This window comes from Amblyomma maculatum, chromosome 8 (genome assembly GCF_055883805.1).
Source record: "Amblyomma maculatum isolate TAMU_Amacu chromosome 8, ASM5588380v1, whole genome shotgun sequence".
Lineage (NCBI taxonomy): Eukaryota > Metazoa > Arthropoda > Arachnida > Ixodida > Ixodidae > Amblyomma > Amblyomma maculatum.
The window spans coordinates 98,879,192-98,897,876 of record NC_139351.1 but is presented as its reverse complement, the minus strand read 5'-3'; the positions used below and the strand labels follow the sequence as shown (position 1 = coordinate 98,897,876).

The 18,685-nt window shown below is 42.3% G+C and overlaps 1 protein-coding gene across 1 annotated transcript in view; it reads right to left on the bottom strand.

Annotated features, from left to right (window-relative positions):
• Positions 1-15,389, bottom strand: part of LOC146181945 (putative sodium-dependent multivitamin transporter) — a 34,288-nt gene extending 18,899 nt beyond the window's left edge. Inside the window, exons 1-6 of the mRNA XM_084575581.1 lie at positions 15,144-15,389; positions 13,110-13,175; positions 11,616-11,667; positions 8,659-8,726; positions 1,186-1,346; positions 473-613 (exon numbers count right to left, since the gene is read on the bottom strand). Coding sequence (XP_084431707.1) covers positions 473-613; positions 1,186-1,346; positions 8,659-8,726; positions 11,616-11,667; positions 13,110-13,175; positions 15,144-15,332 — 677 coding nt within the window. The 5' untranslated portion in view covers positions 15,333-15,389. The remainder of the gene's footprint in view (positions 1-472; positions 614-1,185; positions 1,347-8,658; positions 8,727-11,615; positions 11,668-13,109; positions 13,176-15,143) is intronic.
• Between the last annotated feature and the right edge of the window lie 3,296 nt (positions 15,390-18,685).

The following is an 18,685-nucleotide window of genomic DNA, read 5'->3' as shown; positions in this document are numbered from 1 at the left end:
CAGAAACAAGCACGCAAGCAGAAATTCTTCAGGAAGCCTAGCTCTACGTACCCTTCACGCAGTTACCTCTGCACCGAGCCCCTAAACACGGAGTATGTTTGCCGTCTTCGGTGCCTCAACTAGCGACAGATACGGTAGAAACAAAATGGCTGTAATCGAATTAATAAAGTTTCTTTTACTCTTTGGTAATTTGCCAAATAATGCATGGCTCTGTTTAGTAACGTTCTGCACCGTTAGTTCTGAGATGTAATTGAGACCATCTGTTCTTTCACCGTTTGTACACTCTTAATCTGGTTTCACATAGGTTCCAGTTATAAGTGGAACATTTTTCAAAGTTCCACTTATAACCAGAACGTATGTGGAGCCAGATTAAGAGTGTATGTAATGGTATATGTTGGTGGCATGCGATTCTACGCTGTATTAAACCATTTAATAATGTCACTATTACAGCCTGAGGTGTCCATGTACCTACGTTCGGGCGTGACGCATTGATTTGGCGGCCAAGAATCTTTGCGTGATCATCTGGTCAAGGCCCAGCCTCACCAGGTGCAGCGGCATGGCACCGACAGAAGCCGCCCAGACTGTCTCGTCAGTCGTCAGGTCCCAGCTGGTTCTGCAAATATTGATACAAAAAAAAATTAGGAGGTCCTTAGCTTCTCACTGAGGGAATGTATCAAGCATGCCTCAGTCTGAAAAAACTCCTAAATTTTCTGATGTTACGACAGAAATTCTGTGCGGTTTTTGACGGGAAACCTGTTGTGACAACAGAACATTCTGTCGTAACATCAGAAATTTCTGTAGTTACAACCGAAAAACTGCTACAGAACTACAGACAACAGAAATATACTACAGGAAAACTACAGAACTACAGAACAATCTGATGGTTACGACAGAACTACAGGATATTTTGTCGTTTTTTCGACTGGGATGGTGGCATGTAGAGAGGTGTGCATGCTTATGATGAACACACAAAGAGGTGGTCGCTTTCAATTTATATACAATTTATTTACGCGGCCGTTAAGAAAGAAGGTTTGGTTTGGTTTGTAGAATTTAACGTCCCAAAAGCAACTCAGGTTATATGAGGGATGCCGTAATGGAGGGCGCCGGAAATTTTCACCACCTGGGGTTCAGGGAAATATAATAACAATTAGAGAAGGTGAAGATCACGAGGGTCCGGCGACTTACTCCCAGAAGTAGAACGTCGAGTTGAAGTCTGTCAGAGGTCGCATAGGAATCTCGCTGTTGTGCACAGAATCATACACGATCTTCCCGATGATGATGAGCGGCGAAGCGGTCATGATGACTCCCTGGACGCAGTCGGCCCACACGACGCTGCGGAGTCCTCCCTGGGGAAAAGAATCGAAATGTTGCGACACACGAGGAAACCTAAACTTTACCTCAGTTTTCTAGCAGATTAAGGGATCGCCAGAAGTCCAGAATTACTCATCAAAGTCAAGGAACTTGCTGCAATGTCTGACTTTCGCCTCTGTGATTGTAAATGTCGACTTGGCTAACGATTATGGCTGGTTCCGTTCAAATTCCAAGCTGGTTTTGGTTTGTTTGTGCCGTTTGCCCTTTTCAGCTGCATTTCTCCGCTTATTTTATACTATATGTTTTTTGGGTTGTGTATGATGGTTTCTTTTCTTTCTCGCGCTATATTTTTGCAAGTTAATGTTAGGAACTGTATTTCTAGATTTTTTAAGGGGTTAATTCGTTTTACTGTCTCCGAGTTTCTTTGGTGTCTAATTTTTATGTGTAATTCTAGTCTGTATAAGTGTACAGTTGTTACCCTGTTAACCCCCCCCCCCCTTCCCCCCCTTCTATGCTACAAACTGGGACCGTAATGCATTTCGCATATATATATAAATGTGCTGTGGAACACGAGGGTTGAAATGAGGTGACGTTTTGTAATCCTAGTTTTATTGCTCCGTGCTCTTCGTCACTTAATGAAGTTCACAAGGGCCTCTTTATTGTTTCGGTAAGGCAGCCGAACTAGCGAATGATGACGATGCAATGAAATTGAATGAAAATAATGGTTACATAACGGAGAAACTTGAGTCTGAATTCCTTAATTTAGGCATAACGCTTATCTTTTTTTTTTTACATATTGTTAAGCGAAATTAAGGCAAAGGGAATTATTTATAACTCCAACGTGGTGGCACAGCGGTAGGCACTCGGCTATTGTACCCGACGTCGCGGATTCGATCCAGTGCTCTGCTGTCGGTTTACGGTGACGGCGAACTTCTTGTACCGTGCAATGTTACGGCTCTTTAAAGACCCCGAGGTGGTCGACGTTTCCGGAGCCCTCCGCTACTACATCTCTCATAGCCTGAGTCGCTTATACTTTAAACCGTACGAATCAAACCAACCTTTATTTGAAATCGGAATTTGCTGAAGACAGCATAGTGTTATTAAACATGCTTGTTTAGTTTACATTACTTAATTAGTACAACGCTTGGTTTAGATGGAATACGAAGACACCTAAGGTATGTTGCTGCCTTTGAAAACGAAGTTTTCTTTCAAAATTAGAATTTTAAATTCTTATATCTTAACCATTTTCCGACACTGAGAAATATTTTCATGTAAAAATCCTGTCTCTATTGTCTTCCGTTCAACTGTTGCTGCTTATTTTTTTTCGCAGGCACCTTCACTGCAGCTTAGATCACCGAAACTAAACATGACCTGTGCTCACTCGGTTCTGCAAGTTTATGCCCAGGCAGCACGAAACACGGTCCAATATTAGTACTGTCTTGGCAATAAACTGGTCCGATGATGGGCCAATATTGCCTAAGGTGAGGCCAATGGTTTGTACTGCCTGGGTGGGCTTTCAGCCGAGCAAAAACATTGGGTACCACACGCTACACGCGCACAGGAAAGCCTTCCGAATGATGCCCTCATCGAAGTGAAGCCAGATTCTCTCTCAGAGATTCTCTATTCAGAATAATTTTGAACCAATAATAATAATAATTGGTTCAAAGGAAAGGAAATGCGCTGTATCTGTCACACTTGCTTGGTGGACACCTGCACCGCGCCGTAAGGGAAGGGAGGAAGGTGGGAGTTAAATAGAGAAAGGGAGTGGAGGGCAATAGAGTAATTTCGACCACCTGGAGACCTTTAACGTGCGCTGACATCGCACAGCACACGGACGCCACTTCGTTTCGCCTCCATCGAAACGCAGCCGCCGTGGTCGGGTTCGAACCCGGGAACTCCGGCACAGTAGTAGGGCGTCTTACTACGGCACCACACCGGCGCCTGCCCGGGAAACCCCCAAATGCCAACGAGTCATTTATGGGATATGATTCTGGAGCGAGCTCAAAAGATGTCCATGGGAGCTTGCTCATTGTCTTCTTCGGAATCTTTAATGATACTGTATATTACTGCATTGATGAAAACAGAGGCACAGTAGATATAAAGGGATAAGTCGCAGTCGGACTTGCTACTCTACACCGCTATAGCTTGCATCCAGAGGGACGTGTGACGAAGGCAGAACATTAGTGGACTGATAAAGAGAAATTCGGAAAGGAAAAAATTCCAGCTGCGAATCGAGTAAAAGGCGAGTTCGTGAAAGGGTGAGGAATAACCCAGCCATGATCCCCGAGGGCTTCGACCGTATGCAACTTTGTATGTAGGCCGTTAGGAATCATGATCCGTAAGTTATAAAAAACATGAAAATACCTAAGGGAAACTTGCTGTGATTTTTTTTTTTTTTTACGGCTAAGCCGTGCAATGAACAAGCGTATTTGAAAACCCTACATAAGATTTATAATTAAACTGAAATGTGTGTAGTTATGACACAATTTTCGGTTTCATCGGTATAACACGGTTCAAACTCAGGGCAACGCCAAGATGCTAGTTCATTGTACAGGTAGCTCATGAGTCTACGTTACTAATTAAGACATTACAGATTTTCACGGTGCAAGTGGCAGTTATGACTGTTGGCCTTAAAAGCATATTTAGGCTGATTTTATTGCGCAGGCAAATTTTTCATTGTTTTTTGAGCTCCTAACTCAGGTGAGCTACATTCGACACTGCCTTTCATAAAGCTAGTTCGAAAAAAAAAAAAGAAAAATCAGAAAGGTGGCAACATACCCAAATACAGTTTGTCTGATTTAGTAATAATTTTGTTCCAAAGACCTCACTGATGCATTTTCTACGACAGTATTCATGTAGCTCATATGTGGCCTTAATATATGACTCCCTTCTCAGGTTACCAGAACAAAGCAATTAGTAATGCTTATGCAATAAAAAAAAACGAACAAAAATTTCAAACATTCATGTCATCAGCTCCACAGGCTGTTCGTTCCCAATTCAAATGGCAGTTAAAGCTTAATATATGAATATAAATTCTGAAGAATGTGGAGAACGTGCGGTACGCGACGATATTGTAGCGGCAAACGTTGACGGTCCAGAGAATACTTCCGGCCTTTTTCTGTCACCAGTGCGTGTTAGTCAACACTAACTGCTGGTGGAGGAGGGGGGGGGGGGGGGGGGGGGGGGGAGTGGAGACTATTCCAATCGGCTGTTCTTGCCAAGACACAGATTCGATCTTCACCGGTTGAGGAAAAATGTTTCGTCTCTACTGTTTAAGGTTGAGCCTATTTTCTTTCCAGTACTTTTGTACTTCGTCTCTATCGAAATACAATGCCTTTGCCCTAGGCGATGACAAAGCAAATGAACCTCAGGGAACTCTCCACTGCGGCTTCTCTCGTAGTAAATGTGCAGCTCTGGGAGGCTGAAATCCACAGTTTATACTTAACTGAGCAGGGAGAAAACCACTTCAGCAGGTATGATTCGGAGAAAAAAATAATTCATTATATCTTTTCGGCTGCGACCGCATGTTGATGTTTTTGGCAAGGATGGTCGAGCCGGAAGTTGCTGGCCTGGAAAGACATCTCGACAGCAATAAATGGGGAATTTTGTGGCTTAGATCGCTTTAAAGAATTGTCCCGGTGGTTGTCTGAATCATTTTCGTTCGTTAGCATAGCAGTTGATCGAAGCCATTTCGATAGTGCTCCACCTCGCGTTCAGTGATGCCGCCAAACGAGCTTTTGCGGTTCAGAACGCGCTTTCCTCGGCCCTGCAATCTCAACGACGAAGAGAACTCGACTGCGTAAGTGTAGGCTGAAAATTATGGGTTCTTTTCGCGGGCATCTTGAGCAAACTCCAGCTCCTAAACACCTGGCCTCCGCTCCCCTTTTCGTCTGGAATTCTTCGCTTGCCTCAGGTCGCTGAGAACGCGGGGACATCCTGTATCGAAAGTTGGCTCCATTCCGCAACTGGCAGTTTTTCTACGCCGCTATCTGATAGCCTCCTCTCCATTTCCCCAGGGGACACCTTCGAGGCCTCATACCATTCGGTCGCTGCATCCGGTACGCTTGATGTAACTGTGTACGAGCTTAATGGTTGGTTGGTCCAACCAAACCGAGCCTAATAAGCCTGAAGTTCGCGTCTTTACCTCATTATCAATAATTATCTAAAAATTAATAAATCATATTACTTTGAGATCAAAACTAATGAGACATCAAGGCATCGTCATAGTAGGTTCATTCCATTGCCGGCTATAAAAAATAATTGCTTCAAGTTTAGTTATTTCCCGCGAACTTGTATGGACTGGAACTCTTCCAGATTCTGCTGTCCGATCATCATCATTATCTGAATTTGTACGCCATTTAGAAAATTTCATCTATGGCACTACCACAGGGTGATGAGGTTCTATTGCTATTGTGTAGGATGGCTGTTGTTCCGATTTCTGTGTAATTCATTTTTGTTTTGTTTGTGTGTGCTTTCAGAGACAATTTTTGATTGACTATTGATTTTCATCGTATTCTATATTGCTCATCTTTCGTTTTGTATTTTCCACTCCTGTTACAGCCCCTTATGGTGGCTGACAGTATCAATAAATGAAATGAAATGAAATGAAACAAGTGAAGCTGCTCCGAACTGACGTTGTGCACTGAGAAGGTAACCTGAAAAGTAGAACAATTTGTTTGCATGCGGCGTTTTTTTTCTTTTCTTCATTGGCCGCTCGTGCTCATGAAGTGTCAATGAAAAGTCATCAACAACCCTTTCGTCAAATATAACGTCGTACAGTGCCGCGTGTAAACGTTACAGGAGCAGAACAAGACTTCGGCGGCAATAGAGCACACCAGTCATAATGACAAAATAGGAAAAATGTGCTCTAAGAATGCACCTAAGAGGGCCGCATGTTGAAGGCAGTTGAGGGGAAACTTATTTTAAATAATAGCTATGTTCTCTTAGGGGCGGATGTTGCTGCGTAGGGAGATCCAAACAATACGATGTCGATCAAATAGAATCGTAGTGAACGTTATCGGGAGCACTTCAAGGACTAAATTTCACCAGATCAGAGATTGTGTACAACACAACATGTACTTAATTCTGTCAACTCCGCCGCATTGATCTCACTGAAACCTTTCCTTGCGCCCCATATGACGTTTGGAAAAAGGGCTCGGAAGCAACAGATTTTTATCATGCAATAATCCAGGCTACATGCCAGGCAAGCAAGAATAGGGAGCACCGCAATTTCAATATGAGAGACGACGCTGTGACTACAAAAATAAACAATAAACAAAATCTACAAACATAAAGCGACAGTCTTATTGCAGGTAAAAACTCGTTCGAAGAGACTTGTCGTTCTCTATTTGTCCCCAGCAACGCAGTAACGAATAACCTTGAGACACGCGGCCTGAAAGTACTCCTACGTGCCTTGAATTCATTTAGTGCAGAGATTTTCCGGGTTTACTTATTTATGCGGAGACGCTTCTTCCACTTTTTTTTTCAGCGCTTGAAGCGCTCACCTTCCTATTCACATAAGATTAACTCCAATCGCGTACTCTTACGAGAGCCCAGAGATAAGGTGTTACGTACAAGCTTTACATGGGAACGGAATGTCTTTTAGTAGCGTCCAAATGCCAGGCACGTAGCAGTCACGAAGGAGCATATCTAATCGCTTCGATCTTTCCCTGATAACGGACTTTTTTTTTCTTCTGAATTTTGGAAGGTGCTTTAAAGTTAGTCTAAGGGTCTCACGTAATGGGGTCTCGTGACATCCCACCATTCAGCGCTGGTCATGTCCCATGCCGATTACCACTCGCCAGATGCATGCATGCATTTTTTTTTCGCTTAAGAAGTGACGCTGGATTCTGGCCAGAATGGTTCCTGTAACTTTATAGCCTGTTCAAATTAATGCAACAAGGCTATGATCTTTGCATGCAAAAAACGCAGTGTGGCTGGTTTCGCGTCTCTAACTGTGGAAATCTGACGACGCGGTCAGAAACGAAATCATTTTCAGCCCTTCATACGTTACGGGGTCAGAAATACATTGCTTATTGTCCTGAGAAACTCCTACTAGTTATGTAAATAAACTAGATTAACTTTGCCCCCATATACTGCGAAACTCGTTAGTATAACGATGTCTCACGGGGTCGCTCGCAAATAAATATAAAAACAGGTATGTGAGCACGGACTGTAGATGTCTCTTACTAAACGGGGGTTGTTTTTACTGATTTTGACAACGCGCTTTTCCCGTACTGTAAACCGCCTACACCAATTAGAGTGCCCACAAACACTTGCTTGTAGAGAAAAGGTGTGGTTATAGAGAAGTGGTTTTGTGGTTTTGTCGAGTTTAACGTCCCAAAGCTACTCAGGCTATGAGAGACGCCGTAGTGGAGGACTCCGGAAATTTCGACCACCTGGGGTTCTTTAACGTGCACTGACATCGCACAGCACACGGTTTCGTAGGCTTTCATAATGTGGAAACAAGTTATGAGTTAGCTTCCTCTGTGTATTTGTAGTGGCAATTGTAGCGCATTGTTTGGGGCCAGCATTGAGATGAAGTGTGGTCAGAGATTCGAGCGTTCGCGTATTCGCGTGCTTTATCTATATGACCCGTTTCTCCCGAAGCAGCTGGATTCTGACAGATTTCACAACTTTTTATCACTTATTTTCATTTTTAGCATGCAATAAGAAAATAAATCGCAAATAAACGTTTTTTGTTCTTTTTCATTGCAGTTCAATGTCTGGCATTATTTGCACGAGAAAAAAAAAAAAAACCGGTGCAGTGGGAAGAGAAAGGGGGTCGCTTGGCAGGATTGTTCGCTTGTTGTGCTATTGTTGTGCTTGCTGTGCTATCTTCGAAAAAAAAAACTACAGCTGTGCCAAAATGGTGCATTATAAGTATCGTGTTTGACTCCGAAACAGATGTGAAGCGTTTCATGAGGTAAAAAAAAAAAAGGCAGCTTTTTGCATCGCTTGCAAAAGTTGACGATGAGGTTGTAAAGGACGTCAGCACTGTTTTTGATTCTAAAAGCCCTTCTTTTCTGCTGTCACGATGTAAAAGAAAAGCACCTTATTCGGGGCTAGTTCATACATATTTCGTAAATGAACAGCCTTGACGCCCATATCGTGCGTTTGTTTTTCTGTACCTGTCTCTAGTGCTAGAGCTATTTGCAACAAGAGATCAGCATGAAATGCATAAAAGTTTACGTTGGACAAAAGTTAGCTAGCCAGAAAGCTAAATTATTTAATTGCCCCGCTCCTTTGCACTGTCAATTATTAATTTTATATTTGAATAGTATACTTTCTAGAATTCTCCGATAAGAGTATGTTTTTATGAAGAAGCAAAATAAATGTCTTACTCACCAGAGCAGTGTAGATGGTTCCAGCCACGCCTAGGACAATACTCGAGATTATAGCTGATATTCCAAGCACTGAAACACAAGAAAAAAAAAAAAGCACGTAGCTTCTAATTGTAAACAAATGCAACCACGGGTAATTTTACCGTGCTAGTGCCAGCTGTTTTGAAGGCTAAAAGTGCAAGGGAATGGAAGCCTCAGTATACTAGGTGTTCCAACTGAAGGTAACCAAGCTTTATAAAAGACAGAGTGTCCTAGAGAAATAAAATCCATTGACGTCTGTCGATCAGTTGTGTCTTCTATTGCGCCGTACTTTTTTGCACCGCTGTGTTGAGATGTAATAAATTCTACCAATTTAATTTTGTAATCTTGGGCCCCAGAAACAAAGAGTTAATCCAGAAGTTGCAGGTTATCTTGAAAACAGTTGGATGCAATGTTTGACCGAGCTACCATTTACAAAGGTAGCTTATTTTAGTGTCCTTAAAGATCACTCGCTCCGCTTCCTCCCTTTCTACTCCTGCCTATCACGTGAGTATTTTATAGCGTACCTCTACTGTTCGCCATCACACTCCCAAGGTCATTCATGTGCACGTTTGACCTCGAGCCGCCGGAGCGGGCCATAGCGCAAGCATGTCTGTCCACACCGCTGTCCGCTTTTTCATCTTCCTCGTCCCTAACAGAACCCATGGCCACCTAGATGGCTTGGTTGCTCAGTCTCGCCATGGATGAGGTGCTTGCTGGTCCGAATGCGTCAACGCTTCGGCGCAGGCATCAATCTCAGTATGGTCGCCCAGCTGATATAGATATATAGAGGACAGTCAGTGGGACATAGTAAGTACAAAACGGCAGAAACGACTGGACAGAGGTAAGACAACTGCCGCCCTCTGTTGTTTTGCATCTGTACTGTTTTTGCCGTTTTGTTGCGTACGATATAGCTTACTTGGAACAGCAGCGAAGAGAAAGCGCGATCAACTCGAGGCAGGGACCGACGAAGAATGAGAAGATCGCATAGAGAAGAAACACAAGTTATGACCTGGTAGCCATGCTTATCAGTGCTTACGCTTGGATAACTATGTTTAACTGGGCTAAACCTCCGCAATTTTAAGGCGAAAACATAGGCTCATGGAACGAAATCCCGTGCGGGAGAGATGTGCGCGGGATCTGCGCGTCGGATCGGTGCGCTGATGTGTCATTTTCAATCACCCTGATGACGTCATCAAAAATAAAAATCCTGTCTCTACCGGGAATTGAACCATCATCCCTCGGATGTCCAGCCGAGAGCTTTAACCATCTGCGCACGCCTGGGATTGTGAAACGCACATCGTAATTCTCCTAGTCCACCGTGAGGATGATGGAGCGATGACAATAACGCTTCAATTAGCGATAATGAAATGATGGCAATAGCAATGAAAATGACGGCGATAATGATAATGAGAGCAAACGTGATGCACTGCGTGCAGCAGCAACTCTCCGGCCTTCGCATTTCTGCAATATAGATTTCGCAGTGCTCTCGGAATTTCTTATACGCGTGTGTTTAAACCCCAAGCTCAACATACTCCTGCCAGCTGACACATTGGCGCATGGACTCACTGGCACGCCCTCAAGGACAATGCTCAAGAAGTAAAAAAAAAAAAAAGTGTTGTTACTATCACCATCACTATTAACGCACAAACTTCCACGTAAGAGTGATGCCACTTCAGTTTCCCAGGAGGGTCTCCGAAAGTGAATTCTGATGTCTGAATGATGTTCCCGGCGGGTCTTTGCTTATGCATAGGACGAGAGATGGTACTCGCACTTGTGACGTGGCACCTATGTAATTAAATAAGGCTGTGGTATGAACCTTGGTCAAGAAATTTCCACCAGAAAATTTAAAAAAATGATCTATGTACTGCATATTAAATTTTATTCAAGTTAAAATAGAGACGTCAACTAAGTAGTCTCTGAACAACAATTATATACGGAGAGAAAAAAACAAACAAACAAACAAAAAACGACTAGTCCACGTGAGAAGGAGGAGGAGGAAACAACTTTATTTAACGCATTACTAAGCGTTAAGAATGTACTGGGCCAGGGTCACCAAGGCCAACTGATCTTTCAGCTGGTCAGAGGCTTACCAAGTCCACCACGTTGGAGGAGGAAGATTGGTGATTAGGTGACTGAATTGTGACAGGACATGAAAACATGCAATGTTCTAAGTTTGCATATTGTTCAGAACAATTTGAGCATTCGGGGGAATGTCTGATTCGGTATAAAAGCGATCGGGCAGGAGTAAAGACTACATTTAATTGCATGCTTCGACGAATGCGTATTTGCGGAGTAGTGAGAGATTTATCAGAAAGAACTTCTCTAATGTGGTCATAGTGAAGGCCACGTGATTCTAACACCGCTCTCTTGGTTTCCCTGCGCTTTCACTGAGCTTTTTTTTTTGCGAAAAGCTTGGTTATTTTCAAGCGATGCACATAGTGTGTGGCGAAAATTTTTATATGAATTTATTTCCCTTTCTGAGCACAGCAACTGATTTTGCGAAACGCTCTGTAGGGCAACATGAAGAAGCTCCTACTTCTCTGATTTTTAAAGCGCAACTGACACATCTACAGAAAGGCGATTATAGTATTCGAAGCTGCTCCGCAACAGCCGCCGGCGATGAAGTACAGAGCTGATTAAATGCAAAATCAGTCATTCAACTTGCAATATGGATTATCACTGCTTTTTCTCCTGAGAGAGAGGGAGAGTAAACTTTAAACAAGGCCCTAAAAAAGGGTAACAAGATTACACCGCTTTATTTTACTTCAGTGATATATCTAACATGCACGAGGACTTTGTGTGCAGTATTTACTTGTACACTCTGCCATTAACCTCCTTGGGGTGACCGTGAGCATAACGCCGTAGCACTTTGCACAATACCCTTAACAACAATGGAGTCAGAACTGGAAATATTATTTGGATAATGGTAAGTAGTCTTACTTGTCGATACGGCGATTGCAGCACTGTAGATGGCCACGGCGCCTAAGGCTTGCTGGAAGGTGGAGGAGAAATAATGTAATCATCAATATACAGCAGAAGTACGCCGGCTGCATACCCGCAGATTAGTACAATATGGTCTTTCGATTAGAGATAGTGGGTGTTAATAGATAGTGGAAAGGAACGATGACTCCTTTATACCTTAAAAAGTAAAAATTCTTTGTGAGTGGAATATTATAGCCTCGAAACCTACTTTTTGTTTCTACTTCAGCGTTTCCCAATTTTTGCTCTTTTTGAAACTTCTTATTCTTTTATTTTTTATTTGTTAGCGAAATGGCTTTTATTTCTTCTTGGACACTGTTCAACGCACTTTGGTAAAGGTTGAGACCCCATGGATGACTTTCAAATCCCGCAAAATCCTGCCTCGTCTGCTTCCGACTAGGCTACGCGTGACTTGACCGGTTGCTGATTGGTCGGCAGGGTGTGTGACGTCAAGACAGTAAGTGGCCCCTATCAACCAATCAGATAATTTTATGACATATTTCGGTGTCTGAATTTTCCTTTAATATAGACTGCAATGCTGTCGCTATAAAAATGACTTGAAGGTTTTGCACTGAGTTCGAAGACGTATGCTTACGATGAAGCGATGAAATGTAACATTTTATCGCATCATAGTTATCATTTTGTAAAATTATGGGTGTCTTGTTTTAGATGTTAGAAAAATCTCTTGCCGCGAATTAACGTTAACTAGTACGCGACCACAATTTTACAAAATTTCAAACATGCTGCGTGCTTTACTTTTTTCTGACTGTCTTTTTACTCATTCCGCTCCAGCCCACGTGATGCCTCACTGATACCCATATGTTCTTACATAGCACCCCACAGACTGAATTTAACTAACTGGTTTTGGTAAGAAAAAAATCCGAAAGCATGGCTGCTCTGTTCCAATAATTACAGCCAGCTTAAGATAATTTACAGTATTCGTATAACGAATACTATAAAAATCGCAAAATCGTTGTGATCACAAAATGCGCCCAGATAAACCCTGATTGGCGCTCACAGGAAGAGCCAGTGCACTTATCTAATCTGTACGCATGCCTTGCTGCGGATGAGGAAGCATGTAAAAGAATAGAAAATGGTTTGGTTTAGTTTGGTTTGTGGGGTTTAACGTCCCAAAGCAACTCAGGCTATGAGAGACGCCGCAGTGGGGCACTCCCGAAATTTCGACCACCTGGGGTTCTTTAACGTGCACTGACATCACACAGCAGAATAGAAAATGTTTAGTGGAACATTACGAGGGGTAGTGAATGGGCTATGAAAAAGCAAGGTATTCTCTTATTTTAATATTTTCTGCCTCGTTAATTACTTTCATAGTTTTATTGAGATATCCGGTATTTCTAAAAGTACTCGGCTTATTGGTAACTCTTGAGTGATCAAAATTGACCCCGAGCATGAGTCTAAAGGAAGGACTTTACATAGTACTTTAGGCATACTCACGCTTAAGACGAAATAGATGAAGGAGGACGTTATTCCAACGCTGTTCCCGTAGCGCATACGAAGATACTTGTTCATGAACGAAAAAGAAAAAACAAACAAACAAACAAAGTAAACTTGAAGGTACGTTCCACAGAAAAGCGAGCGCCGAATGAGACTTTCCCTGCAGATTCTGTAAAACATTTGGCTTAGTATTTTATGGCATAATAAGCCTGACGCTCAGCTTTTATTTGTAATTCGCGAATGGAATTAAGTCTCTTCTCTCCCTCGAAATACACGATTAGGCCTATGCGACATGACCCTAGTAAATCTCTTTATTGAGTGATTTGCTAACACAGCTTGTGCCCAACTTCAAGACGGCTACGAAGTTTCGATTTCTTTCATAAGTACAAAGGTATGATCAATATTCCCTTGGGTTCGACATTGTTTAGGATGCAAGGTTCCTGAAACTTTGATGATCCGGAGCGCAGCGAATAGTCGTTCGTACCTTCTAGGAACTTATATATCTAATGGGGAGGATAACAACTCACTACACTCCTCAATAAGATAAAGACTGTGGGTATGTAAGGGTTAGAAAAAACTGAAATTACATCTGACCTCGTACCAAAGGTAGAGTGTAACATGGATGCAGAAATACAACCGCAAAAGTCACAGGCCATGTCGCACGCTGCCTATGAGATGGTTTTTTTTTTGCTCAGGCTAGCTCTATTTAACCCTTAGCTTGTAGCTAAGCGTGCCAGCGTGCAGCTTTTATGCAATGTCCGCTGCGAGAGCTAATTATTACGGCTTTCAGAAACGTCATGTTACAAAAGTTCGCTCTTTTTACAGGATTTGACTGCCGAGTATTAGCATGGGGCTTAGATGACAGCTCCACAACGATGTCTTCCTTCTGGAAGAACATGAGCACACTAAAAACTCCATCTCGCAGCTCATTTAGAGCCCAGAGCACGTGTTTTCCCCAGACCTGGGTGTTGACTTGATGTATGTTAGCAGTTACGTTCCCGCACCGGTTTGTCGACAAATTTGCTTTTTCCAGCCTAATTCGATGGTACGCGCAGACATGACACGACAAGAACACTAAGCGGGTAGAAAAAAAGTGCACTGAGGTAATGCTGTGAGACAGCGCTCGTTTTAGTTTTCAATCAGCGCCTTCGCCACAATTCCGAGCGCTTTTGAGGGTGCACACTTCAGCAGTAACAAGTAAAGCAGTTTGCAGCTCTAACGTGAATGGAGAGACTCACACTAACCAAACAATTGGAAACTTCGACGAGCAGAAAGGTTACAATGTACTGCTCGGAACGACACCATATTCTCCACACATGCCATTTGCTGCGTTGTCTCCTATGCGGGTTTAATTAGATCAAGCATCATGCTAACGGCGTCACTAAGCAAAAAAGAACACAAACGCAGCAATTATACCCCGATGCGTACTGTTAATTACCTCGCCGTGCGCTTTATGAGATTTTGTCTAAATGCATATATCGCTTGTAAGTCGATAATATTTATTGTGCTGCCGATGAAACGTAAAATAGAATTAGTACAAAGATAAAGGAGATAGAAAAAATAAAAGAGCCAAGAAAATAACAAGGAAAGAAGAAATATTGGAGAGGGCCGTGACAGAAAGATAAAAAATGATAAATTCGTAAATACAACGGATCAAGGGCATCACCGGACGAAATGGATCCTCTTCCAGTGTTCCTTCTCTCAGCAGCCGTTTGTCCGCCGTTTGCAAGAAGGCTAACGCTAACCGATCATCGCAGATTAGTCATAAAATGCCTTTAATTTAGCGCTACCGCTCACCGCCACCACCTACCACTACCGCTTGAGCGTCAGTATGCATGCGCAGACCACCCTGATGACGACAGGTGGAGCTATCAATATCGGCGCGCAGGATTCTATTAGTGCGTGCGTGGCTGCGGTGCGCAGTAACGGTAGAAAGTAGCGGTGAGCTGTAGCGCTAGACCAAATGTCTCTATTACTATTCGAACGTAGTACGAACAGACTAGGTACTCAAGAAGTCATTGATAGCGGCGTCACCTCGAAGACGGATGTGACCTTGAGGTGGTACATGACGGGCAGGAACATGGTGGTGACCACAATGCCTGCGGGCAGGAAGGCCGGTATGGCCCACAGTGTGTGGAAGCCGTACTCGTAGTAGTGGGCCACGAAGGCGATGATGCTCATGGCTGTCACGCTGGAGGCCACCGCCGACACGGCCAACGCCATCGACGGTATGCTGCGGCCCCCGAGAAAGGCCTCATCGCGGCTGCTGGTCCGCCTACGTAGTGACAGGTACAGGCCGGCACCTGCGTACGCGGTGAACAGTACCGTTGCCTAGTGGAAATCGTTCAGATGAAAAAAAAAAAAAGTTCATAGGCGGAGCAAACGAACACACGTATACACTCTGACTCTCTTGAGGAAACGTATTGATTCTGTCCGATCTTGCGCATTAAAAAAAAACAACAACGATCAGGATGTCTTTCGGCCACTTAGGAACTAAACTATTACATTAACGTTAGGTTTCTGCGTTTCTGGTAACGATACTGGAATCATTTTTGATTCGGAAAAATCACTCGGTCTGCCTGATGAATCGGAAAGTTAGGTCAGCACCCAGCTTAAGGCCTCATTTCTACATAAAAAGCCAGCTTGCACCAAGCGCGCTCTTATTGGTTTTGTATACTTATACACTCTACTGCATTGTTCGCCTAATTTACACCATTTAACCTTACAATATTGCAAGGTATTAATAGTATGTCTTGGAAAACAAAAGGAACTATTCATATCATGGAATGTATTACTGGTTAGCAGCAAATTAGTGATCAAAATAACACTGTTACAGCCCTCCTTATTTCCTTGTGTCTGCAGACAATCTATAGCTATCCGTAATATATATATGTTTATAACAACCATAATCTTTTCGTCTACCAAAATTATAGACAGCCTAAAAATTTTTCGCAGACAGCCTTTGGAGAAAATCTTAAGTAAGGGGTATGACGATAATATACAGATAGTCTGTAGAAATTGACAAACTGTCACTGAACTGTGCGAAATAAATTGTCAGTGAGAGACCGCCGCTTATCAACTGTGCGTGTCTTATTTTCTGTAAGGTTTGCGATTGCTCTTTTTCGGGAGACTCTGAGGAGCATGCTTAGAGAGGATTAGGGGAATCAGTGTTCTCGGCGAAAATTAATTCTCCTCATCCTCTCTGAGCATGCTCGCGTCGTTTCGGAAGAGAAAGACGCATTTATTGCGGAGCAGTTTGTTCCTAGAGAATTTGTCATCGGCAATTTGTACCCTTGTCGTCCGTGACGAAAACTGCGAGTTGCCAAAGTTTCGAAATGAGCGGCAGTGCAGCGCAGGCCTCCTCCCCCTATCCACTCATCCCCCTTTTCCCTTCATAATAAGTGATGCCGACGCACAGATCTTGCTTGCGAAATCAACCGCGGATGGCGATACTGGTATTTCGTTGTTTATAGCCGATAACAGATTCGTTTTGTGTGAGAGCGGTGTCTTCCTGATCGAACGTGAGTCCATACTGATACAGGCCAACGACTACTCGTGTCAGTGTCCCTGTTTCTTCGGCTGGATTGACAGCACATTGCTTTAGTAGCATTACCGAACGCAATTTACTATCACCTATCAGTGCATGTTAAAGTGTCCTCACTCTTATTGCGAGCTTTTAGTTGATTGTCTAATTTCAGGTCGGTTGCTAATAATTGGGCGAGAAGTCGCCGATTGTACGCCTATATTTCAGGCGGTTATTAGTAAGGCGTGTTTCGCAACCCGTAAGTATCAGTGGTAGGAACTACAGACTTTCCTTGTTACTCTGCTAACAGGCGGGTGTACGAAATTTTCAGCGAAGAGTCGTCCTTGGAAGTTTCATTCCCCTACTAATTTAGCACTTCCAATCCTGTGCACTTCCTCTGCCTATACTCCTAGAGGTGAGTGCGAATATTTTAAAAGGCATTTGTCAAGATAGTGGTTATGCTGAAAAAATAAATTATAACATTAGGATACTGAAGGTCCCTGAGTTGTTTTATCGAAATACATTATTTAGCGCAGCTCTTACGCGCCCGTTCGGCGGTATAGAGCCGCGCAGCCGCGCGTGTCTGCATACATACATACATACATACATACATACATACATACATACATACATACATACATACATACATACATACATACATACATACATACATACATACATACATACATACATACATACATACATACATACATACATACATACATACATACATACGTACGTACGTACGTACACACACATACATACATACATACGCACATACATACATATGTGCATACATACATACATACATACGCACATACATACACATGCGCATACATACATACATACATACATACATACATACATACATACACACATACATACACACATACATACATACATACATACATACATACATACATACATACATACATACACACATACATACATACATACATACGTACGTACATACATACATACATACATATCAAATTATTTGCCGCAATATATATATACATATATATATACATATATATATATATATATATATACATATATATATATATATATATATACATATATATATATATATATATATATATATATATATATATATATATATATATATATATATATATATATATATATATATATATATATATATATATATATATATATATATATATATATAGCTGCACTTCAATTTCGCAGTAAGAAGAATGGGAATCGGAATTATTAGCCACTGAGAAAAATTTAATAATTATCTTCATTAAAAATAACTCAATATCGAGCTTTACATTTGGCAGTCAAGAAAGCCATATACCTATCTTAGTCCGGCAGCAGTTTGTCTTTCATTCAATGCCTTTCATATTTGCAGCCTTCATTACTACATTCTCTTGTGCCAAACAACACTTATGTTTTACTCGAGATCGAGCTGGGGTAAAGGACAGTTTATTTTCTGCGTCGCAGTCAGCGGCAGCGACCCATCGAGGTGAATCATTCCTTCATCGCGCGGCTTCAGCCGGTACATTTCAGACAAACAGACGCTGGGGTGCCTTTTCATGGCATCGTTATGCACGAATTAGTTACAACAACCAGAAGCGCTCGAAACCACCCTCGACGTTAGAGTAAGACGAAGCACGCGAAAAATATTTTCCTGACTCGACGGGGAGTGGCCACCATGATGGCTGTATAAACACCACCTCAATAGCCAAGCTAGCATGACCATGTCTAGCGATGAGACCAGCTTAGGCCAGGTTATTTTGTTTTCTTTCCTCTACGTTTTCTCCAGACATCGCATAACAAAGTAGATATCAAGTGAGACGTTTCGATATGATTAATTTCATTTATTTGTATACATTTGTCTTATTGCTCACGCCGAAAGCATATGAAATGCAAGCGTGGCTTATGCGGACTATACAAAGGAAGCATGAGAAAGGGATAAAACTATGAACTGATCTATATTACGTCATAAAGACCACTGGAAAATGAATGGAACGAATTGAACAAAAATTCTGAAATCATAGAACAAAACTTTCGAATTTTCACACGT